Source organism: Natator depressus, chromosome 1, assembly GCF_965152275.1.
Source record: "Natator depressus isolate rNatDep1 chromosome 1, rNatDep2.hap1, whole genome shotgun sequence".
Classification (NCBI taxonomy): domain Eukaryota; kingdom Metazoa; phylum Chordata; order Testudines; family Cheloniidae; genus Natator; species Natator depressus.
Genome location: NC_134234.1, coordinates 325,056,656 through 325,083,193, shown reverse-complemented (window position 1 = coordinate 325,083,193; position 26,538 = coordinate 325,056,656). Strand labels below are relative to the sequence as shown.

General features: G+C 40.1%; 1 protein-coding gene across 3 annotated transcripts in view; it reads left to right on the top strand.

The window, feature by feature from the left end:
* Window positions 1-26,538, top strand: part of MAGI2 (membrane associated guanylate kinase, WW and PDZ domain containing 2) — a 1,132,945-nt gene that overhangs the window by 644,752 nt on the left and 461,655 nt on the right. For all 3 annotated transcript variants that reach the window (XM_074942551.1, XM_074942550.1, XM_074942552.1), the window contains exon 3: window positions 6,636-6,755. In XM_074942551.1, coding sequence (XP_074798652.1) covers window positions 6,636-6,755 — 120 coding nt within the window. The remainder of the gene's footprint in view (window positions 1-6,635; window positions 6,756-26,538) is intronic.

Here is a 26,538-nt window from a genome sequence, read left to right as displayed (position 1 = left end):
ATTCCATAGCATTTAGACTGTGCTTATGAGTGGGGTTTAGAATGATTAAACTAAGCTATACTCCAGGAATATTGGTGTCAGACCACTGCTCATTAATGGAGTTTGAAATGATTAACCCTGAAAAATACTTCAGGGATTTTGGTGTCAGCTCACTGCTACCCACATTATTTATTTAAAAAATATGCCAGAGAACTTTTTGGTAGTGGAAACAAATGAACAAGTGACTCAGAAAAATGGAAAAAAATCGTTTGCCTATTGTGAGCCTTGGCAAAAGGGGGTTTAATGACATTGTGTTTTATGCTGTTACTGTGAGAAATATCATAAACACATGGGGCTTCTTGCCTTGTAGTACACCTACATTCACTTTAATTGAAAATGATGTTCAATGTTCCCTTCAGTTGGGAATTCAGCAGAACAAAATGAATGTGGTGTTTTCCTGCTTTATGTATTTAGTAATTTGATGAGATTGGTAGAATTTCCCATACAGTTCTGTTCCTTTTAGTAATATTGTCCCTGAATAATTTGCCAAACAAACAAAAGAGCTAATTAAATATTGTTGAAATTTTCTAAGGCAAAATGTATACAAGGTTATATCAAGGGCTTAACTGAAGTTTATTAAAGATTAGCAGTCTGTTTCTGTGGGAGGGATCGCTCCAGCTATCTTAGTGTATGATAGCCTGGCATACTGCTTTCAATAGCAAGCTGTTGTACAATGCAGAATTACAGAACAAATTCTCTCTCGGTGCCTGGCTAACCAAAGAGTATTATATACTTGGAAGCTTTTTGTTTTAATAGTTTAATTAGTCTTCTTGTTATATTTTGAACAAATAAAAAATGTATTTTAAGGTCCTAGTTTCTATAAAATACTGTTAATAGAAACATGAATCTAATATTTCATTGTGCACCCAATGCTGGGACTTACCACACATTTAGACTGGCCTCCTCCTCTGTGTTTGTGAAGCTCCTAGCACAACTGTAATACAACAAATAAATAATAATAATAATAATAATAGAGATTTGGCACGGGGAAGGTGAATGCCTTTTTTGGCCACATATTGCACTGAACAGTATTCACATAATAAACATCTAGAATACACTTAGAAAGCTAGAGCATTGGTAAGGCAGCTGCACACAAAAAACGGCGTGAAGTTTGTGGGTAGGTAGTGGAGCGTGCAGGGACTCCAGGATTTATCTCCATTCTTATGCATCGCATATAGAGTACAGATGTGATACTATCCCTGTAATGCTGCCAAAGATGGTAAGACATGGGTTATTTACCATGCAAGGATGAAGTGTTCTTGAAAAATATGTCTACTGTATTGAGCATAGAACAACTTGTAGTATTTATTCTTCTTCTGCAACAGTGGTTCCGCTTTTTCAAACTAACATTAATTTTACTGACTTGACATTTATATAAATCTACAGTCTGACTCTTTTCATATAGTGTATAAGTGAGCAGTGGCACCAGTAACAGAGGATGTTATGATGGCAGCTTTTCAGGCATTGGGAATGGTGATGTCAAGCACAGACTATGTTAAGACAGCTGTTCTAGAATATTTAAATGTTGGTGTGAAGAAAATTGCTCATATAACCACATCTGAGATCAGCATGTGGGCATATAAATGGCCTAAGGGAGCACATGTAGGATGTTGGTGTTCTGCTAAGACCCCTTCATTTGCAAATCGGACTATGTCTCTTTAGCTTTTCTAATGTAAGTAGTGTTCAGTTGGTTTGACTCCTTAGTCTGTTATGCTTTATCCTTTCAGCCATCTGGACAGATATAAGAGAGAACTACAGCCATTGGTGGCAGACATAAGACTGGTATTTCATGGAATTAATGTTATCTATTGGTTTGCAGGGGCATGTATAAGTTATCTTTAAAATACCTTACTGGCATTATATTAGCTTATTTCCTTTTGCATTTATTTTAAGTTTTCTTCAGCATCTACTGTCCTGGTGTCTGGGTGCCCTACAAACAATTTAAAAAACTATAGACAAAATTGCAAAGGCCACTCATGTAAATGGCTCACTGCAGTCTCACTGCCTGGCTGCCTCGCCAGAGACCTGAATATTGGCATAACGTCAGTATGTTGAGTGTGTGAGTCTTACGCTGCTCCCTAAGAGTCAAACTTACCCTGGTAGTGCCAGCAGAAGAAGCAAATTCCAAAAAGCAAATGCTTTCTTCTGAAAACACTCTGCTACCAGCCTTAGAAATTTCTAACTGACATCAAAGCTGCCTCATCTGATCTTACAGTAACCCTTATGACAAAACAGAAGAGGACATCTCCCAGGCAGTGGGACTCCAGATGCTTTGAGGCTTTAAAAATTTCTTGAATTTCATTTTGGAGTAAATAGGTAACCAGTGCAGAGCATGGAGCATTGGCGTTGTACATAGATAACTGTCAATCTCACTTGATGTCTGTCTAACCTACTATAATGCACAATTAAAAACAAGTAATGAACTATTGTAATATAGTCTGGTACCTTCTTTTTGTTTCACACATCCAGGGTTGTTATGTCATAAGCAATATTAAAACTAGGAAAATGGTGACTGTATAAACAATAATTGAGGTCTCCTTACTTTGTACCTCTTGAGTCTGATTTTAGAACTCTACATGTAGGGTAACATCACCTGTTAAATTGGTTTAGGCTTTTCTATACCTCATTTGCTCAACTAATCTTTCTGGTTTCCTTAGTAGAGCACAGAACATGGGATCTCATTCAGATTAAGCTAATTGGCCATATACAAATCATTTTGCTTTTATGTAGAGTTCTGTCAAAGTGTAAAATAGTTTTTAAAAACTGGAGTAAAAGTATAAGGGCAAAAACAAACTACATCTGAACTGAGTTTTACCAGATAACTAAATTACCAAACCATACATTTCAGAATTGTGTAACCAGCCCAGCACTGGGGATGGGAACAAGGGGTTAGAGAGCAAATTGAGCTCTTCCAAAGGCTGGTCTTGACTGAAAGATTTAAGGCCAAATTTTGTTCTTGGATGCATGTACACAGTTCTGACCTGGGTTTTCCTCTCTCACCAGTGGAAATCAGAAGTCACTACACTGAAGTCAATATAATTACACCTGTGTGAAACTGATGGTGACAGGATAATTGGTCCCCAAAACTTCAATAGTAGCTGCAGGCATCTGAGGCTAGAACTGAGGTCTTAAAAGTCCTATCTTGAGAGATGCTCAGTGCACTCACCTCAGTGAACTCAACGAGAGTAGAAGGCATTCAGTACCCACAGGACTGAGCCTTTAGTTTCTAAGAAAGCTGTACACTCCACTCCTATCTGATTTATCAGGAACAAAGGGCTGAGAGTGGGGGTGTGAATTATGTGTCCCCAGATTGCAGTTGTCAAAACTATCCCTCATACATGTTCCTCTTGGTGTCCTTGACACGCCCGGGGCCTTTTGTTATGGAACTGGCACTGGATTACATTTTTTCTCAAACTACCATCCTAACAACATGGCAGCTAGCCTTCTTCTGGTTGATTTAGTTGAGGATTGGTCCTGCTTTGAGCAAGGGGTTGGACTAGATGACCTCCTGAGGTCCCTTCAAACCCTGATATTCTATGATTCTTGTGATTTTCTTTCTACATTAGTAATAAGCTAAACATTACAAGCAGGAGCAAGTATGTCCTCTTAAGGTTTGATTCTCCATAAGGAGGTTATCCTGTTTTTGCAAAGAGATGAGCAAGATGTTCATGTGCACACAGTGCTTTCTATAGCTAGTAATAAAGTAAACCCCCTTGTTGTTATATTAATGAAGCAGTAGAATAAAAGACTACAATAAATAATATTTTAATCCAGGAATGCTTGTGGGTTTGTTTATAGGGTTTACTTATACTCTTATACTGGTGCAGTTAAAGAGGAAATCCATTGAGATCAGTGGTGTTACACCAGTGTAAAAATGGTATGGGAAAACTGGGCCAATGCTGTGGCATGCAGGCTTAAGGGACTGTAACTTGGCAATTTGCAAATTGGGATTTCCAATGCAAGGTAACATAGTTTGAAATGTGCAATCACAAAACGTTTTACAAACTGAGACACAGATTATATACTATACATTGAGATAACTTATCTGACATGAACTGCAGCTACTTCCAAAATAAAACATTGCAGCACTTTAACAATTTAGGACACACAAACTTGAGGGGGAAGTTAAGTAAGCAGAATGTAATACCCTAGTTGGAATTTGGCCTGGACATTGTGTTCATTCTTTCACTTTGTGGAAAAGTGCCATAAGTTTTAATGACTACATTTTTGTGTTTTTATGTCTTATCTAAAAGACAGCACCTTCCCCATGAAGTGTTTCTTAACACAATGCTGGGGAATTAGTTCAGTAGTGACTCAGAGGGAAAGTGGTGAATATTGAAGAGTTGGCAGTCTATAGTCTATAGCAGTCTATACTACAGTGGATCCTAAGTGGTTAACACATCTATTATCATAACCCCAAATCTCTGGAGATAGTGCAACATAAGATAATGCTGACATCCTCAACACTGTGCTATGCTGCTTTCCCCACAAGAGGAAATCTGGAGGCAACTATCACTAAGAAGCTGATGGAGCATAATTCCTAAGGGCTGCATAGGTTAAGCACTCCCTGTTGGTTGTCTGAATTATAGTGTTATGTCTCTTTGTTGTCTGATTATATAATAGGCATATCAGGTACGCGGAGATCTCACACGTGTGTAGACGGAGTTGTGGGGAGTAGGTAATAGCCTATATGTTCAGAATGGAGATTGCACAAATTGATCTGTATCTGGAGCATGTGTTCTGACCGATCTTGAGAAGCTGGATTAGGTAGAGTTGGTGTATTTAGCCAATAGTTGACTCAGATGAGAACAGTGTCTTATGTGGACCATTTATGAAGGATAATGGCTCTGATGTTATGGTCTTTGGTCCATATGATGAGGGAGGTGAAGGGTTTGGTCTCTAGCATCCATTTTAGGGGTTTGATTCACAGTTTATAAGTCACTACATAGATTTTTCTGTGAGATAATAGAGATTTGTGGTCTAACAGTGAAACTTAAATAGGGAAAGGTGATCAGAGGTGGTAATCAGGATAGAGACAAGAGGGAAAATTAAGTCTGTTGTTGGAACTCAGAGGAGTAATTCCAGAAATTCTGATAAATTTTCTTGACTCAAATTTTTTTTTGCTAATTTAACACCAAATTGCCTAGCTTTAGATATTTTTTCTGTGTGTAAAAAATAGCATTTTTTTAGGTTTTTTAAAATAGATAATCTCTTTATAACCTTAACTACATCTTTTCTAGTATTTTTGGCTGATAATTGTCTTCTTATGTTTTGTATTATGTGTTTCCCAATGCTATGACTAAGTACAGCACAACTTCAATGCACCAAAAATTCCTTATTCAAAACAGGGTCATGACTTCTTGTTATTATCCCGATATTAAGTCTCTGAGCATCCCTAGTCTAACCTGGATATCTCCAGCGCTTGAGCAGACTCAGAATGATATTAGGCACAGGTGTCCATGAGCACTGCATGATTGGGCCCTCAGTGTTTTGTGCAGTTAATAGAAAGTGCTACATTTTCTCTCCTGACAAACCTGACTCCTGAGTGCTTATTAAACTTTCCTCTGAGGAGCTCAGGAGCTGCAGAGACTGAAATTCTTCCCTTGCAGTGTTCCAATGGTTTTCATCACTTATCACAAAGTCAGGAGACCGTGCAGAGCTCCCAGGGATCAGTTTTTCCACAGTGAATAACTTCAGAATTGTCCATCCAACATACTTATGTATATCCTGTGTGCCAGTTTTTAGAATTGGGATTCCCCTTTATCTCACTCCACCCCCCAAAAGTTGAAGTCTAGTTTAAAAAAAAAAAGTAGCAGTTGTTTTAAAAGTTTCAGATCTCTGAACACCTTGTGTGGTCCACTTCAAACAACTCAAAAATTATCACCTAACAAGAGATCACACGAACAAAATGTTAAACCAAAAAGAGGGGGTTTTTTTGTGAAAGTTGAGGTTGCAGGGGGCTCAAAATCAGACTTATAAAGGAAAAGTGTCTTAAGTTGTTAGTTGTGGAGTCTCCTCCATGGCTCCTCCGTTAAAATGTATGTTTAATATTTATCCATAAAGTTGATCACACAGATTATAATCCTGACATGAAATGCTCTAAGAAAAAATTGCAGTGAGCAGAGGCAGACTTTGATACATTAAAATAACTGTTTTGAGTTTTACTAAAACCACAGAAAATGTGGTAGTTATAAATAAAAAAAGACTAATTTTACATATGAATTCCTGATCCCAGTGGTGACCTCAATAAGCACAGCAGAATTATACTTTTTTATTAGCTAGAGGTATGTAAACTGGAACCTAAGAAAATCTGGCCCAGAATCCCAAATGGCTCTCGTACACCTCCACCAGCATCCATATTTACATTGAAAATCCAGATAGTTAGAGTTATACAGTTTTGCAAATAACATGGGAAAGAATGATGCACTATATAGTACAAACATTTAATTTACCACCCTATAATTTTCTCAAACCATACACTAGGACTAGCACAGTGCAAGTATTAATGAAGGTTTTGTACTACTTTTCAGATATCAAATATAAGTTAATATATGCTTGATAAAGATCAATTTGATGGCTTTCTCTCTTCTTATTAGGCACCACAAGGCCACATAAGGAGGGGGAGGTCCCGGGTGTGGACTATATATTCATCACTGTTGAAGATTTTATGGAACTGGAGAAAAGTGGTGCTCTCTTAGAAAGTGGAACATATGAAGGTAAGTACATTTTTATTGATAAATCTGTTTTATGTTTTCTTTATGTTTTTTTTCCGATTTAACAGAATTGCATTAGGACATCCCATTTCAAATGTGTCATTGCTACATTTATCTGAAACTTATGAGGAGCCAGATGGCAATTGTGAAAATATTTTCATATGAAAAAGCTAAAATGCAGATGGGTTCATTGTAATTTTAATACATCACTCTAGCTAAGAGAGACACCGAGAGGAAAACTAACACTAAGTATTCATATAAATTGTCATGCAGCCCAACAGGATAATACTCTGAGGTTGCATAAAAGAAACATTAGTTCCCTATGCCATGTACCTGAGGCAATATAGATGAAGTTCAAACAAATAATTGCCTATTTAGCACATTTACAGGACAAAGCAAAGTCTTCAGTGAGAAAACAGTTGTAGGGCTGGACACTTCCCCCCTACTTATACAATATTGATGGTCCTATAAATATCAGTGTTCATTGGACTCTGAGACAGCACTTTTAAAGTAAGGCAGGAAGGCTTTGTAATATCATGTCTCTTGGGCTTTGTAAAGTTACTTAAAAGAATTAATTAATTTGTGTATCTGTCAAATACATAGGGATTCTCAGTGATTGCTGTGTTAGAAAATGTCTGTTTAAGGGGAGAAGAGCTAGCAACTTAATGCAGAGCAACGTTCCCCGCGGGGCATGGTTGATTCATCTGATTTCAAATGTGTTCCAAAACATAACCATCCTGAAAGCTAAACTCTTGTGAATCAGTCAGTTGCCGGAACAGTAATGAAACCAAAATCTGCACTAAAAAGTAATAAATGTTTGTTTTAAACAGAAGTATTTAAAAATAAAAGTGAAAGGATCAATATTTTTATTTCAACTATCTTCAATAGTGAATGTAACATTAAAAACAAACCATATTTCTGATTGAAAATATAGCCCACTCCCGCAGGGAGCTCTGTGTGGGCAGATCCAGTTGCAGAATATGGCCCCATATTTGTACCATGTGATAAGAATATCAATTATTACTTTTATCCTGACTTTGTCCCAATCAGGAAAAACATCTCAAGATAATAAAGAGCTGTTCACACCAAAGAAAATCATTAGCTCTATTCTAAAGAGCATGAAGGAAAGTAATACTTTCTCACCTAATTAGCACAAAGTACCCATTGAAAAGTAAATAAATTTTCATAAAGGTCTAGATCAATACACAAATTATAGCAAAGAAGAGTTCCCATTAAAGGAAGACAAATAATTGGAAAAATGCATCTCTTTCCCTCTCCTCTCTTTTTCACTGCGTCACATTAAGGGAGAAACCTGCATAAACAATAACACAAAGGTAAGGCAATACTGCAGTGTTACATTCATCAGACCTTCATTGAATGTTGAGCCATCTCTGCTGGTCTCTTTATGTTAATTTAGGTTTTGAAGCTTGCATTAAAGCTACATAAATTTAGCACAGGTCCGTCATTTCTTGACAATGTAATTTCATTAGTTTGTAGCAACACTGTAGAAGTTGACCAGCAAGTTCAAATTAAATCATAAGATTTTTGCTTTCTTTGAGGGATAAAGAGATGTCTTTTAATACCAACTATCAGAAGCTGAGTGGACACCAAAGTGAAATGTTCTGAATTTATTGGTTGAGAAGCACTACATGAATGCACCAGTCTGCTGAGAATCTAGCTGGATAAGAGCCCAAAGCAAGGCAGCACAATGTCCGATACATCACTCCCTGATTGGTTTTGGCAATCTTGGCATTTGCCAAAGACAAACCAAAATAAACCCATGAGACTTATCTCTGTACAAATCCTGTCACTGTTGCACAGGCCTCTCATTAAGACATGTGTCATGGAAACTTAGCAGATAATGTGCTGGAAAGTACACCTGGCTTACAGATGGACATTGTTGCATTCTCCTTTGAGTGCTTGTCTGTATGCACATTCCACTTATGGTGTGCATGCACCTTGTGCCCCCCGAGATTGGAGTCTTTTTGGCCAGCAGTACTCATAAGGCATCATGCGTTTTTCACTCCTCGTGCTCCATAGCAAGGGCACATAAGGCCAAAGTATGCCAGCCCCCATTCAGTTCCTTTCACAGCTTAGAGACGGAGCTCCGACTAGTCAAGAGACTGCCAACCTTTCTACTGTAGCTGATAGCTTAATTGTTTTACAGTTTAGATTATAGTTCATAGTTAGTTATTAATTATTTTTGTTTGTTTGTCTGTTGCTTTACTTCTTAGAGTTCTGTTCACCACTGGTATGGTGTTGTCCAGTTCTCCTGGATTCAGACATTGCCCCTCTGACATGGGAGCCGACTGCATGGGGGCTCCGGGGCTGGCGCACCCACTGAAAAAAAATAGTGTGTGCTCAGCACCCACCGGCAACCCCACTGATCAGCTCCTCCCACTCCCTCCCAGCGCTACCTGCCTGCTGGTGATCAGCTGTTCAGTGTCATGCAGGAGGCGTTGGGGAGAGGGGGAGGAGTGGGGGTAGGAAGAGGCAGAGCGAGGGCGGAGCATGCTTAGGGGAGGGGGCAGAATGCGCAGGAAGAGGCGGGGCAGGGTGGGGCGAAGTAGGGGTCAAGCATCCCTGGAGAAATTAGAAAGTCGGCACTTCAGGTGGACACTTATAGTGCTAGGAGAATTTCATGTTCCCCCAGTAAATGTACAATTTGTGGGTACATCTATGCAGTGAGCAGCAGTAAGTCTCAGAGGCTGGGTCAGCAGACTTGGGCTCATGGAGCTCACGCTACAGTGCTAAAGGTATCTGTGTAGACTAGGGGCTCAGGCTCTGAAGCTCGCCCCAAAGGTTTCAGAGACCAATCTCCAGCCTGAGCTGCAAAGTCTATTGGAAGTGGATGATTTATTTTTTAGCATGGTAACACCCTGTCCTCTTCGTCCCCTGACCCATGGCCCCAAAATTTATTATAAAGGTTTCCAAGATCCATTAAAAATAATGGCCAAGGCCCTCCACATCCCTATTGAGGAGGTAAAGGTATAGACACACCGGTTATATACCTTTATATACCCGGTTAGTGGACATACTTTCGGCTTCCTCATCAGGAAAGATAACCCTCTGTATCAATGGAAATAATAGTACTATAATGGAGGGCTAGCGTGTGTATATGTATCACTGCCTTATATAGTATAGAATTTGAACTATTCAACTGTGTGTCATAGGCCCCATATTGCTGTAACACTGAAGGAGAGCTTCCAGTTCAGGGGGCAGGCTTTTTGAGCAAAATCTGGGTTCTAGCTGCACTTTCTGAGTGAAGTTCCGGGCCAAGGTATGTTGAAAAATGGCAGCCATGGATTCATAGATGATCACAGATTTCATATCAATAAATTACAAAGCAATGTGTTAAGCATTGCAGATTGGTAAACAAGACAATGTCTGGGTGTATTCTCCGCCCACCCCCTTTAAATGGAAAGGGTGGGTTCAGTACACCTTCATCTCTGACCTGTCAGGACCAGTTCAGAGACTTAATTTGGGGATAACTGACTTGATAGACCTTTCTGCCTCCATATGTCAACGCAACTTTGTAGTCCGTATACTAAGTCCATAGAATGAAAATCCTTATGAAATGTATGTTCAGAAAAATGTTAATGTGCATAAATAGAAATGTAATAACTTTTTTCTAAAACACAAATGCATTTTAGCACATTGCATTTAGACTGTTGTTGCTGGTAAAACTTAATTATAAAATATTAAGACTATTGAAGGATTTGAAGATCAGTGTACATCATGGACAGAATGGCATTTTTAAAAAATAGCATATGTGAAAGAAGTATTAGAAAGAACAAATATTTGTCAAGAAAGGGATATTTGCTCTAAATATGGCTTGCAGAGAATATGCACAGGTATAAATACCCATTACAAATATTTTATATATTGAAGAAATGGGTACATAGAAAATAGATGTTGATGGTGTGGAGCAGCACTGTAAATACAAGCATAGAAAAGCTTGTTCAGAGCTATAAAAGGGTGTGCAAAACATGACAAAAATGCTGATAAATCGAGTATGTTAAATTAACACAGCATTCCAAGGCTGCCTTTACCGGCTGGCACCCTCTTATGGCTCTATGGAGTGCTACACCAAGTCTGACAGCTTCTCCCCTTCCTGCTATCAATCATTTAGTTCTGTGTCTATCGATTTCTTGTTATGACCCCAGCCCTCTGGACAGGCCCTTATTAGTTTCTGCCCTTTTGGGGTAATAAAGATTCAGGAGTGCCATGATCCTGGCGAAGGATGGACAAGTTCCAGGCCCCTGTGTGAAGCAGATAGAACCAGTTCCTCCCCGTCCCTTGCTGTTCCCTGAGCTGCTTCCCACCTCGCCTCCTCTCTCGGCTTTCCCCAGACTCTCCTTCTGGACAGCAGACTTCTCTGGCAGCTCCTTGACAGTCTGCTCAAGGGAAGTCTGCTCAGGCTTCCCCGGCAGCCACCCCACCCCTGTGCCTGGAAGCCCTTTCCTCTTTACAGCTGTTCTGAAGCCACCAATCAACTCCAGCTAAGCAGACAGGCAATTTTCCTATTAACCCTTTAGTTGCCATTATGCACAGGAAAAGTCTCAGATTTAATTCTGTGAGGAATAATTAGTTTAATAGCTGCTGTGCTATCAGTGCCACAGAAATCCACGCTTTCTCATTTGGTTTCATTGGTCATTTCTCATTTCTCTTTAAATTGTGCAAAACTCTCCTACATGGTCAAATATTCAGAGACTAGCTGAAATCACTTGACCATTCCCAACACTGCCTACATGTAGGTTAAAATCCTGGCCCCATTGAAGTCAGCAGCAAAACTCTGATTGATTTAAATGAGGTCAGGATTTCACCCCTACTATTCTACCGTTTTGGTAATGTTTGGCAGTAGAATAAACATTAGAATTTCCCTTTTCACCCAGAACTCTTGAATTAAGGAATATACTTTACATAAGATGACTGTGTATTTCCTTCAAGATGTTCTTTGTGCCAATATCCTTTGATGAAATCCTGGTTTGCCATGTTTTTCCTGTATTTGAGGACACTATAATTTTCAGTTGTTTTACAAATGATTACATAAGGTGATGACTGGGCATCTTTTCATTTGTAAATAATATGGAAGCAACGTTGTTATTATACAACCCTAGGGGATGTGGGAAGTGGAAGGATGGGGTAGTCATGCTGCCTCTCCCCCTTCCAGTTCCCAGTTGTGATTCATCTTCTGTGGAGGCCTCATTCAGCGCTACATCTTCAGCCTTTTCAGCATCCATACAGGTTTAATATTAGCATGATTTTTAAATCTGAATGACGGATAATTCCATATAAGTATTAGTTTATTTATTATTGAATTGTAATGATTATCATCATTATATTAATAATTAGCAAGCTCCTAAGCCCCTTACTCAATTTTTAAATAGTGGAGTTAGAAATGCAAGATTTGGCCCAGTGATTGTATTTCTATAGTGCTGCCTTCGGCCAAAGCACTGGGAATGCTGTACAAAAGAAATGAAACAAATACAGTGTAATAAAATGCCACCTTCTTAAAACAAACACATAGCAGCAAGTGAAAGGGCCCAATTTTAAAAGGGGAGTAAATGGATTGAAAGGGTATGGATATAGCGATTAATACAGTGATAATAATGATCATTCTAAAACCATCTTTTTATGATAAGTGAAGAGTTTTTAAAAGCAGGGAGGAAATGAAATGAGACAGACTGCAGCGGAGAGTGAGGTCCACGCTGAAAGGGCCCCCCAAAGCAAAATTGTGATGGTCACTTTTCAGACCCAGCAGTTTATAAGTATGAATACCTACTGGAAGGATGAATGAGTAGGTCTTAAATGTAGCCAGGGAGTTGTGGCCTGATTGAGCTCTCTCACTAGTTTTACACCAGTGTAGTTTTATTGGCTTCAGTGGCATTGCTATTGATTTACACAAGTGGAAGCGAGATCAGAATCAGGCCCTTGTCTTTAAATATTGCAGAACTTTAAACATGAAGTGCTAGGGATTGTTGTTTAAAAAAAAAACAAGAGGTAGAACCTTCAGAAATGGAAGTGTTGAAATGCTCCACAATGTAACACCAGGTCCATCTCAGTGGATGTACTGGAGATTATAAGGGATTCTCTTCTGCTTCTCACTTAATGAACTGAAAGGCATCAATCTGTGCTCTTGTTTTGTTTTTTGGAATGCACTGATGTTTACTAGGGCAAGGAATAGGTGAGGAATTACAGTTTAATAAACACAATTCCTGTCCCCCCTCTTCCTTATCCTCCAAAAGAAAAGAGAAAACAAGGCTTTTCTTTAGTTGTGCTATTCAGACATAAAATGTGACTTTCACAAGTAACTTCTGCAGAATAGTTTTAAACTTCTGAAATGTAAAGATAGTGTGACAGATGTCCCCATCCTGTCTGATCTGAATTTTACCTGCAGGATAAATATTGATGATTTTAATAACTGGTGTTCTGTCTGTGTGCATCTTAACAATGAATTTCTCCGTCTTGAGCTATGCTGCATGAAAAGAGCTGATGGCAATTAGTTTGGTGTTGAAATATTACTTTTTGTAGTAGGTAGTGTCACAAGTGCTACTGCAGATTGGGCAATGGATTTATATACAAAACATGAGTAAAAGGGCAGCACTTCTTTGGGGAGAAACCTGTGTGTGAAAGGGCCCATTGCAATCAAAGAATGTGGGCCAAGTAGCAGTGAGAAGGAAGTGAGAAGCTGATCGTTGATACAGAGTGGGGAGAGTATGACCCAATGTCCATGTACGTTTGTAATAGAAATAAAAGTTATTTTTGACATCTGGAATGGAATGAATGACACCAGGGAAATTCAGACACACCTCCACGTGAAGCAGGGCTTACACACAGACACACTGTTGAAGATCTTCCGTTTGAGAAGACTGGCCTTTATATGACAAACACACACACCAAAGCCGGTCCCAAGGAACAATTTGTACCAGTCTCAGGACTGCTTTATATTGTAGCAGCTGATAATTGCCCCAGAGACGATCAGCCAGATGTAGAACTCCCTGGCCCTCATCCCTTTCCCTGACTATGCCCAGCTGGATTCTGCAGTGTGGAGGGGTCCTTGAGTGGTATAGAGTTGCAGCAGCAGGGCTTCCTGTGCTGTACCGTGTATACCCAGCTGCTCAAACAGCCCCTTCAGCTGTTGGCAGCCAGTGTAAATTATAACAGCCTTTAGGATGCTTTAATGTATGCCAGTGATTAGATCAACACCCAGAGGGTCCCAGTATCCCTAGGAGTCCAAAAGCGGCTTAAAGCCACTAGTTATGCCCTCTCTCCTGATTTGTGCAGAGCACTTCTCAGCTCAGCCCCGGATCTGGCCCATTGCCAAAATTCTGGGCAGTCATTACCAGAAAGATACTGACAAACTGAAGGAGTTCCGAGAATGGCAACAAAAATTATCAGTCAGGTATAGGGATTGGTTTAGCTTGTTTAAGCAACAATTGAGAAGTATAATATAATTAGTGTGCAAACCCCTAGGACAGAGAAAAAATATTTAGGGTCACCTAAGTATATAACTAGGAGAACTGGGAAGAAGTTAGCAAAGGGGAAAGTTTAGGTTTAATATTAGGATATATTTTCTGACAATGAGTTGTATTAAACTGTGGAATAACATCACAAGGGAAAGGGTAAAAGTTCGTTCACTCCCAAGTTTAAAAGTAGATGGGGCAATGCATTAATAAGTTATTGTAGAGAACTTTGTTTCACTGGCAGATGAATTAACTGAAAGCATCTAGTAAGTATTATCTATTTCTAATTTCTGTGTGAAATTATACTCTAATTGCTCCCAAATTTAAATCCTGAGTGACAAATTACAACCAGAATTTATTATTATACAACTAGACTATAAACCTTTAATACTAGGCATTTCAGATGTGAATGCTGACATAACTTCAACTATCATGTAAATGCTGCCACTTTAATTCAAAATTATGGTAGTGATTTAAGCCAAATTAGAAAACAAAAGCACTCATTCCCTTACTCTGTGTAGAATTGAGCCCAATAGGGAACATGGGATATTGCTCTGACAACACAAATTTATATTTGTGGGGTTTTTTCCACATACCTGCTTTAGCATCCCAGACTATAAAACATAATAATAGGTGCCCTAGTTATGGAGAAAGGTGTAGCTAAAAGGTACAGTAGAAAAGTTCTTCATTGGCTCACTTTTTTATTTTAGAAACAAAATGTTTGGTAAACTAGGGCTGGTTTGTATAAAATTAAAGATCTTACTAGGGCTGATCAAACAGACTTCCTTTGTACCTGTGTATCTCCTTGAATTTATTATTCAATTTTCCATTTGTTATACTCAATATTTTTCTGTTGTATTCAAGGGACAATGCCTTTCTTGTAGCCTAAGTTAGATTACCTTGAACTGCAGCCAAAAACTGTGTAGTCTAATACACAAAGCCATTGAGTTCAAATTTTGCCCTAGAGACAGGTCATTTTTTAATGAGAGATTCTTCATGTCCCTTGGGCCAAATTATGAGCTGACTGAAGTGGACCTGCAGAATTTTCCCCTTTGTGTCAAACAGATCCCCATATATTCAAAATAATTATGTTTTGCATATAGTAATACTCTGTAATTCACAAAAATATTTAAACAACTTTATATTCAAAAAATAAAGTATAATCAACCAGGTAGATTAGTTTCCATCACAGTTTCCAGGCTACAAATCTTCATATGAATTAAAGGATACTTTTTGACTGGTTATAGACTTTGTCCCTGAACTTTGGTTTCAGCTAAGCAGTGCACAAATGAAGTCGGGGGCTGAGGGGAGTTACTAGGCTAGCTCTTTGTTACCATTCCATTCCCCTGATCCTCAGCCTGCTATGTGTCCCTCAGTGTAACTTTCAGCAGCCCGGAGGACACTAAATTTTGCCAGCTTTCAACATCTCTATTGCAGTCAGGAATCACTGGGGATGCATGGGATCTAAAACACTACATACCCTACACCAGCACTGGGTGGGGATCATGGTGTATAGGAGCCTTTTCACTGGTTCTTTGTCACTAGAGGATGCTACTAGACTGGCATGATCCTCTTGCACTGGACTATGCCATCCTTAGGGCTGTTTTGCTCTGGCCACATAATGTAAAATGGCCCTAGCAAAGGGGAGCATCTGAGTCATTGTATCATGTCCTTGCAGTTCTGAGTGTATTTCTTTTGCTTTAACTGGAAACAGATGGGAGTCCCCCAGTGACCAAAACAAAACCTGGGGCCTATTTCTTCTCCTGTTTATACTGAACTAACTCAGGAGTAACTAAATTTCAAGTTAATGGAATTGCACTAGTGTGAAACCAGTATAAGGTTTTTTGATATAACTTTAGTTTTTTGGAGGGACATAAACTCTCTTGCATCCACACACACAAGTTCTTTTTTCAGTTTATCTGGTGGTTTATCCCAATTGCTTTAATTAATCCACTTTGGAAGTGATGGAACTCTTTTCTGGAATGAGTTATACCAGTATAAAGACTGTATGGATGCATACGTATTTCAAATTAGCTATGCTGCTTAAGGCAGTCTTCCACTTCTACCTCTTCACACCTGGAAGTGTGTCTGTTTCCCTGTGTGACCTCTACTGCTCTGGGATCTTGACTGGCTGTCACCTCCCTGCCTAAATGCTGGCACACAGCCAGGTGCACTCCTTTGTTCACATACCTAGAGTCCATCGTAACATTTGTGCACTGTACTTCCGCATGGTCCTGCCAAGTGGTTCTGAACTTCTTTGCCCCCTGGGGAGAAGAGCACATCCAGTCCCATCTTAACAGGAGTACAATGCACTGCAATGCAAAGATTTACAACCAGCCAGCAGAAGAAATGCAGAAATGGTATTCCTGGATACAACCCAGTGCTGTGCGATGGAGCTCCAACACAAGCACAAGAATATGAAGGTCAAAAACAAGACTTCAGGTAATTCTCTCAGTGCCTGCCCTTCCTATGTGGAGCTGGACTGGGTCCTCAGGCTTGGGATTCAGCTGAAGAGATCTTGACTGGTCAGGGTCTAGGGTCTCTTGGGTGCCTTCCAATGCTGTGATCAAATAGTTCAGCATATACCAGGGTTCAGTGGAGGCCTCCTTGGCAAAAAAAAAAAAAAAAAAGGTTCCATTCCTTATAATAACCTTATACTGACATAATTAATTCTGAAATAGTTATGTCACTTCTAACGCAGATTCATTTAAGCAGGACAAGACTCCAGATAAACTGAAAAAAAGACCTTTTGTGAGTGGATTCAAGGCAGTTTATGCCAAAACCCTGTCCTGTGTAGACAAGCACTTACGCTGGTTCCATACCAATGCAATTCCATTAAATCCAGATTAACTCTTGATTTAATCTAGTGTAAACAAGAGAAAAATAGGCCTTTGAATATTATTTTGGCCACCTGAAAGCTCCCATTTATTTCCAATAAAGCAACAGAATTACAATCAAAACTGAAAGGACAAATGTGCTAATAGAATACAATAACTCAGATGCTCCCCTGTGTTAAGGCCACTCTACATCATGCTACCAGAGCAAAACAACACTAAAGATGGTATAGTAGGTGCAGGAGGGTTGTGCCAGTATAGCAGGATCCTCCAGTAACATAGAACCAGTGCAAAGGCTCCTATGTACACGGACCAGTGCTGATGTAGGGTGTGTAGCATCAGAGAGCCCTTGCATCGGCAGTGATCCATGTCTGCCATATGCCCCTTTGAGGCTGTGGATAGCTGGCAAAATTTAGAGCAACCTTTAGAGTGTAGTAAGTTACACTGAGGGACACATATCTGGCTGAGGATGAGAGGAATGCAAAGGTAACAAAGAGCTAGTTTAGTACTCCCTGACTTGCACTGTACACCTGGTTAGCTGCAACCCAGGTTCATGGGCAAAGTCTATAATCAATCTGAAAGAATCCTTTAGTTCATTTAGTTAATTATCTGGATGATGGGATGGATTGCACCGTCAGCAAGTTCACGGATGACACTAAGCTGGGGGGAGAGATAGATATGCTGGAGGGTAGGGATAGGATACAGAGGAACCTAGATAAATTGGAGAATTGGGCCAAAAGAAATCTGATGAGGTTCATCAAGGACAAGTGCAGACCTCTACATTTAGGATGGAAGAATGCCATGCACTGCTTCAGCCTGGGCACCGACTGGCTAAACAGCAGTTCTGCAGAAAAGGACCTGGGGATTACAGTGGATGAGAAGCTGGATATGAGTCAACAGTGTGGCCTTGTTGCCAAGAAGGCTAAAGGCATATTGGGCTACATTAGTAGGAGCTTTGCCAGCAGATCGAGGAAAGTGATTATTCCCCTCTATTTGGCACTGGTGAGGCCACATCTGGAGTATTGTGTCCAGTTTTCCCCTCCCCCCCAAAAAAAGGATGTGGACAAATTTGAGAGTCCAGCGGAGGGCAATGAAAATGATTAGGGGGCTGGGGCACATGACTTATGAGGAGAGGCTGAGGGAATTGGGCTTATTTAGTCTGCAGAAGAGTGAGGGGGGATTTGATGGCAGCCTTCAACTACCTGAAGGGGGTTCCAAAGAGGATGGAGCTAGGGTGTTCTCAGTGGTGGTAGATGACAGAACAAGGAGTAATGGTCTCAAGTTGCAGTATGGGAGGTCTAGGTTGGATATTAGGAAAAACTATTTCACTAGGAGGATGGTGAAGTACTGGAATAGGTTACCTAGGGAAGTGGTGGAATCTCCATCCTTAGAGGTTTTTAAGGCCTGGCTTGACAAAGCCCTGGCTGGGATGATTTAGTTGGGGTTGGTCCTTCTTTGAGCAGGGGTTTGGACTAGATGACCTCCTGAGATCTCTTCCAACTCTAATCTTCTATGAGTCATTCACACTGAGCTCTGTAGTGAGAAATATAAGAAGACTCAGGAACAGAGAGTCTGGCCCAAATCCAGCTACCACATTTCCCCCCACCCTTTCTCAGTTACTGATGGTGTTCATACAGATAAGGGACACAAATATGGATATCTCCATGCAGCCGTGTCCTACAGTGGCTTGAATCTGAAGGTGGAGGGCGATTGGATATGTGGACCCCTACCATACACATTCAGATCCCACCATTGGGGCACAGTAGTGCTCCAGCTGCAGGCATTTACACAGGGTGTGCTCTGAGGAGTGGATTTGGCCCAAAGCATCCGCCTTGTATTTACAGAGAGTTGAAATCCTCTTAAGGTGGCTTTAGATGTTAACTATTAGCTTTTTCCATCAGTGCTATTGCAGATTGATTAATTCTTACTAGTGTTTTAAAGTGAAGAGAAGAGGATGAGAGGACAACTTTCTGATCAAAACCATTGCACACAGTAAAGCTAGTTTAAAAATAGAATAGTTCAACCCCGTGGAGGGGTGGGTCAAGTTTCACTGGTATGCTCTGGCTGCTTTGTGCTGCTCCAGGAAGACAAAGCGTCCATCAACCTGCAAAACTGGGTGTGCATCATGGCTGGAGCACAGCTGTGTGTGTGAATCTGACCCATGATAGTTAAAAAAGCTTTTTTTTTTTAAAGTAGCCCTTTAAAGGGCTCAGTTAAACATAACAGCAGCACTGCTAACTTTGCCCTCTCCTAGGATGCATACAGATCTTTGAACAGGGTTCAGGGAGCCAAATTATCTCTATTTGTGTTATGCTAGATTTTAGCCATTTAAACAGCTTAACCTTTCCTAACATTTTTCTTCTTTTAGGTATCACAAGTTCAAATGGCTTAACCCTCCTTTTTCTCACAGCTTTTTAACATCTGAAATATTTTATATCAGATAAAATACTTAGAGTTCTGCCTTTTGGGATCTTTGAAATTTCTAGTGTAACAACAAAATAACATGTTCACAAGGGCTTTCTTTTTTCAAAGACTGTACTGTACTTCTTGACACTTTCCAAGAAGAGAAGACAAAAATATTTAATCTTCTAGGTATAACAACTGGCCAGAAAAAGACTGAGCAGGAGAGAGGAGGAGAGAGAGGAATATAACTTTCTTGGAGAACTTTTACTGCTGAAAGTTCCACTCAGAACTTCTATCTGAGGAAACTTTAAACACAACATCTGCTATGGAACAATTTTATTTGTTATCAGGAGATTTAGTACAGGCTCTGTTAAGGGGAAATATATGGAACCTCTTTCGTAAAGTCTAAAGGGACCAACCAAAAGAATGCTCATTTACCTTATTCTCATTACAATAAGATAAGAAGATTATAGACCTATGGACCAGATGTTGTTTACTGCCACAAGAAGTCCTGTTGGAGTGAGATATTAAAGATTTTTTCTTACTGGTAGGAGTCAGATTATAACAGGCTGTTATGCAGAGGTGCGGGAGAGAGGTTTAACAATCTTCCTGCACGTGCAAAGGCCTGTTGGAAATGCAGCCCCTCTGCCTAGGAGAACATAGGCAGTGTCCTTCTGGGACTAGAGCTGGCACTATTGAAATCAGTGGGCACTTTGTATTGGCTTCAGATGGGCACAGGATCAGGCCCTTGGTCTGCTCCAGGGGAATAGAGTGCTTGAAAGGCTATGGTACCTTCCATACCAGCCTAGAAAGTTGGGTGCAAGATGAAAGAGCTCCTCAGATGGGTTCAGCTATAACTAACGTCCAGCTGAGCTGGCTCCTCTATGAGTCCCCATCCAGATAATAAAAAACGAGTCCATAACGTAGGGTCCTTTGAGCAAAGTTCTCTACGTTTAACCCTTTCTCTGGAGATTTTTATATTAAGTAGTTATATCAATAATCCCTAGCACACATTTCACTGCCACCTTTCCCATCGTATTATATTTTGAGTACCAGTCCAGTTAATAGCAATAGCTTTTGGAAAGAAAAAGAAATGAATCCTCATTCCTAGAGTGTTGGAAGAACCTTGTAATTTTGGAATCACTCTGTCTGTCCCCATGGGAAGGAGAGTGATGAAAGATCCCTTGATAGACAGAAATTCAAATTCAAACTCTGACTGAATCAGCCATGAAGAATATTAAATAGGACGGATGGCATGAAGATATCTCCATGATGTAGCTCAGCTAGAAAAAGAAAAGAAAGACCCATCAGGACAAAAGAGTTACCAGAGTAAACTCCCCTAGCCCCACTTCAAGAGTCTGGGAAGTGAGTCCCCCTAGAGTATCCACCAGGAGGAGAATGAGTAGGAGACCTCCCAGACATTAAGTAGTGTTTTAAATAAGTTTATTATGATTGCATTCATGGAACCATAGATGTGTATGGAAACCGATAATGACAGAGTTTCCACCCTGAAGAACTTGCAATCTAGAAGTTAAAATAAGAAACCAGAGGAGAAGAGAACACAAGAGGTTGGGTAGGGACAAGGACAAATGCAAGGATGATACTATCATGCTACATATAGAACAGCCAGTGCTTGTGCCTTTCATTGTCCTGGGGTTCTACAGTCCTAGGCTCTAGGCCTGGTGCTAATGGGAAGATGAACAGATTCATAGATTCCAAGATTCCAAGAAGTGACCATTGTGATCATCTAGTCTGACCTCCTGTATGACATAGGCCATGGAACTTCCCCAAATAATTCATAGAGCAGATCTTCTTGAAAAAATCCAATCTTGATTTAAAAATAGTCAGTGATGGAGAATCCACCATGACCCCTTGGTAAATTGTTCCAATGGTTAATTACTCTCACCATTAAAAATGTATGCCTTATATCCAGTCTCAATTTGTCTAGCTTTAACTTCCAGTCAGTGGACCATGTTATACCTTTCTCTGCTAGATTGAAGAGCCCATTATTAAATATTTGTTCCTCATATAGATACTTACAGATTTTAATCAGGCCACCCCTTAACCTTCTTTCTCTTATGATAAATAGATTTAGTTCCTTGAATCTATCACTATAAGGCATGTTTTCTAATTCTTTATTCATTCTAATGGCTCTTCTCTGAACCCTCTCCAATTTAATAACATCCTTCTTGAATTGTGGGCACCAGAACTAGACAGAGTATTCCAGCAGTGGTTGCACTAGTGCCAAATATACAGATAACCTCCTTGATGATGATTCCCCATTTACAATTACAGGGAATTTGCAGGAAAAGGAACTTTGTATCATGGGATGATACAATTTACTGGACCTGTACCCCTCTCCTATTAATCTCCTGCACAATGCCCACAGAAGTATGCAAGAAGGATTTTGTAAGGAGGAAAGGGGTTGGGTTGGTGCTATGATATCCGCTGATGTTTATCTTGAATAGATTGGTCTCCAGTGGAGCCAGCATCCATAATCTCCTGGCATTTATGCAGTGTGAAACTCTGCATACATTTATATTGGATCAGTCTCTAATAATTTATTTTATTCTTAGAGTGTTTCAACTCTTTGGCACAAGTGGTTTTGTCAGTGAATGATGTGGGGGGTGGGAAATGACTTGCAGCATGAAAAGATTAAAGGATAATGTCTTAGGGGAATCATTCATTTTTCTGACTGTTCAGAGCCTCATCTTATGTATATAGAATGTGTGTTTGGAGTATTTACCTTAACAGAACAGGGCTTGTAAAGTGCCTATTTTTTATATAGTGTCTTGCTAGTGTGACAGCTAGTAAGAGCTCAAGAGACACCGTTTTTGAAGTATGGCACTCTGATTAGATAAGAGAGATTCAGTGAGGAATCCACATTACATAGACAGTAAATTTTCCAAGAGCCATTTTTTTTCTCAATGCAGCATTGTTCTCATGTGATGATGTTAATTAAATCCAGTATGTATTTAGCATACATACGTAAATACATTTTTAATTACTGGTTGTAACTTCCACTATTTTCAGCATTTCAGTCTCCTAATGGTTTGTCAATATTATCTTTATTTACAAAAAAAATTGGGTAACTGAAGTAGTGTATTTTTATAGCCTTCTGGTTGCAATTGACCTGTAATTTACAGAATAATCACTTTCCTTCACCAGATTCTAAATGAGCTCAGTATTACTTTGAGTGTGAGGTTCCAGTTACTTTTCAGGTAGTTAAAGAAAGAAAAGAAGTACGGGCTAGATTCTCTTGAGAGCAGTTTTGTGTCATTCTTGAAGCACTTGGATGGTAAATAAAGCAGAGATCCACAGGACCCCCGTGGTGTTCAGTGCAGGAGGTGGATAGTATGCGGTGTTTGTGGCATGAGTTAAAAATACATATGAACAGCAGTTTGTTTCACTGACCACTTTCATCCTGTGCACTGATGGAGGCAGGGGACCACCAGGAAGACTAGCATGTGATCATGTGGCTAAAGACCCACCCAAGTTTTCACAAGAAGGCTGTATCAGAGCTGGGACTATATCCCAGGGACAGCTGCACCCCCACTGACAGAGGAAAGTGCAATCAATGAGGGTGGCTACAAACATAGGGGGAGTCTCCCATGGGAACAGCAAGAAATATTTTCACTTTTGTTTTCTGCTGGGTGTTATTTTAGTGGCGTGCAACTCTGAAATCCATCAGGAACTCAATAGGAGCACAACAAGTGGAAGCTGCACCCAGGATGCACTGATTCAGTGTTTCACTTGGCAGGCCTGTCCCTACTGTTGGACAGTGCTATCGACTTCAGGATGTGTGTGATGACTTATTATGGGTCACCGAGTAACCTGCCAGGCAGACATTTTGCTGATAGACGTCCAGCACCAAAATCTACTCTGGCTCAGCTTGGCATAGACTTTGAAGTGAAACTCTTCTCAGATCACCTGGCTCCAATCCTGTGTTTTAGCCAAGAGACCATCCTTCCCATCTTAGGAATTTAACCATAGGAGTGTGTTTTACCGAATCAGTCAAGAATAGCCATGAGGAATACAGACTTCCTGTGTATTTGTCTGTGAGAGATGTAAAAAACGCTCTAATCTGTGGACTTTTGTCAGAATTTGTTTAGAATACGATATTGCAATCAAAAAAATGCCTCATTGATTTAAAAAGAATGAATGAGTCTAATAGAAGATATATTCTGTTACTGTCAATCAATAAAACAATTATAAAAGACAAGCAAGGGCAGAATAAACTTCATACAACACAAATGGATAAAGTGTAGCTCATGGAGTTGTTCATTGTGTCCTATTGCTGCATGCTGCTCAAATCACGGTGGAGCACCTCAGTCCAGGACTTGTGCTCTCAATAGGCTCTAGCTCTGCATTAAAGATGAGGGCAGCCAGAATTGTAAGCAAATTAACTGTGGCTCTTCGGGATTCTGAAATCTGCCAGTGAGGACTCAGGTGGGCAAATTTTGGAGGACTCTCTCATAAGATTTAACTTGTCTCTAATACTTCCTATCTTTCTGTTGTTGCTAATTCTGCTTATTCCACATTGCTAAAAGGGGCAGCTGTGTAAGTTACTTAGAGAATTTAAGACAGGCATTTGGAAATGAATACCATGCTTCTCATTCATCCCTCATATAAATCCATTCAATCCTGTTTAAATATGTGATTCCCATATCAAACACAGATTTATGTTGTGGAAAAGGGAAATTTATTCATTTCTGGTTGATACTTCAGAATAACTTAGTAAATAAAGACAGAAACCTGAGTATAGTTCAGTTTGTTCATTATTTTTACCTATCTCATTTATGAATATTTATTATAAGCAAAAGAATTTTTCATTTGTTATCAGGCACTTGAGGGGATGACTGTTTGAATTATTCACAAAGTGTGATTATTTTTCTCTGCTTCCTTAATACAGAGGGAATTCAATTGAAATGAAATAGTAAAAATCAGAAATGGTTAGCATTAGGTCATTTACACTACCTGGCTGCCAAGGAAGGACTGTTGCCTACAATATGTGCAGGTGTCACAAGATTTGGTTGCGCACTCCCTGTTGGACACTCATGAGACTGTTGTGTGGGGATCCAAATGCTGAATCCCATGTGCCTGTAGCTTGTTTGGGGCTGGGCAGAGTTTAGGCACTATCTCTGGCTTTGAGCCTCTAGGCACACACTCCAGGTGTAGGCTTTGTGTGTGACACCCCTCTTGGCACTGGGAACCCTGTGGCCCAATTGCCTAGGCCCTGAAACTCCCCCAATCCGCCCCTGCAGCTCTTGCACAGTCCCCAGAATCCCACTGAAGGAGTGAGCCTTCTGCTTTACAAAGAGATTCCCCAAATCGTCACAGCAGGTGCTTTGTTTCAGTCTAATCTCAAGTGACCCATGTAGTGGGACTTCTTCCACCATTTCCCTTGGAAAACAATTCTACAGCGTGACTGTTAAGAAATGCTTCCTGGTGTTTGGCCCAAGATTTTCTTTGCTCAGTTTCAACCCATTACTCCTACTTATAGCTCCTGGGACCACCCCAACCAATACTTCTTCCTCCTGGTTGTTTGGCCTTTCAGATATTTATAGATGACAGTTGCATACCCTCTCCTGCTGTCATGGAGTCAAGCTTTACACGCTTTGATCTTCAAGCTATTTCCAAAAAATCAATCTGTCTAGCCCATTCGTCATTTTTGTTTATTTTTCCTGATTTCCTATCCTGTTTGTTACCCTATTTTTAGTAGTAAGATAAGCAGAATTGTGTGCAATGTACTATATTAGGTGTACACTCACCAGTATGTCCTGTTACTGGTACTGCTCCTATCAAGCCTGTATATTCACCATCATTAGGAGACTGACACTCACAAGTTCACTCTGTCAGCTGTTTACCTTCTCTCATCAACTGCATTCAGAGGAACCCAGAGTATCTTGACCCCATTGCAAGAGAATCAGGTGAGGGGGCAGAAGAAACCAAACTGGGGGAGAAAATGGAGAGGTATGGGGGGAATATGAAAAAAATTGCAGGTGAAATTAGAGGGACAAAGGACAGGGACGTTAGAGAAGAAAATAAAATGAAATATTTAAGAAGGATGGACAATGACAGAAAATTTAGTTTCAAAGAAAACATAGATGGTGAAAAAATGAAGAAAAGATTTAGGATGATTAGAAAGAAGAGTAAATAGGAGGAGGAGAAAAAGAGAATAAGAGAAACCAGAAGTTGTTACAACAGGAAATTTGCCTTATTTAGTATTTGAATACTGGCTTATTGGTGGTGTGGTTATTTCTGGCAAAATAATATTCTGAGAAATTCTCCCAGCTTTAAACAGGAAGGGTGTGCTGCCCCCTTCCCAGCCCTCGCCTGTATTCCATAGATCACCCACACCCTATCTGCTACTGTCAGGGATCTCTGTGCATGCCCAGTGTGTCCCAGCCAAGACAGGAGCACTACAGCTGCTTCCCTTGTGGGAGTATTGAGGGTTTTGAGTGAAGAGAGGTTGAACGTCTGACACATGGGGATATTGGCTATTGCGTTATTTATTAATGATACATTACATGCTTTTGCTTGCTCCCACAATATACTGTATTGGTGGAAAATCATATTCCCCTTCAGCCCATTGCCTAGAATTACTCTGTTTACTCTTTTGCTGGATTCAGAGTAGCAGCCGTGTTAGTCTGTATTTGCAAAAATAAAAGGAGTACTTGTGGCACCTTAGAAACTGACCAATTTATTTGAGCATAAGCTTTCGTGAGCTACAGCTCACTTCATCGGTTGCATCCGATGAAGTGAGCTGTAGCTCACGAAAGCTTATGCTCAAGTAAATTGGTTAGTCTCTAAGGTGCCACAAGTACTCCTTTTCTTTTGCTGGAGTTATCTTTTTTCTACAAGGCTCCACTGACTCAGAGTGCTTGTTTGGTGTTCTCTCATTACTTATTTCCATTACAATAACTTTGATCAATCCCTGATGGAACTATGTTGCCTGTTTCCTTTTCCCCATATATCCCCCACCCCCCCGCCCGAGGAACTGTGCTCTTTTGTACCAGGTATCTCTTGTTGACTTTCAGAATTCCTCAGTCTTCTTGCACATTCATGGATTTTAGAGTGTCC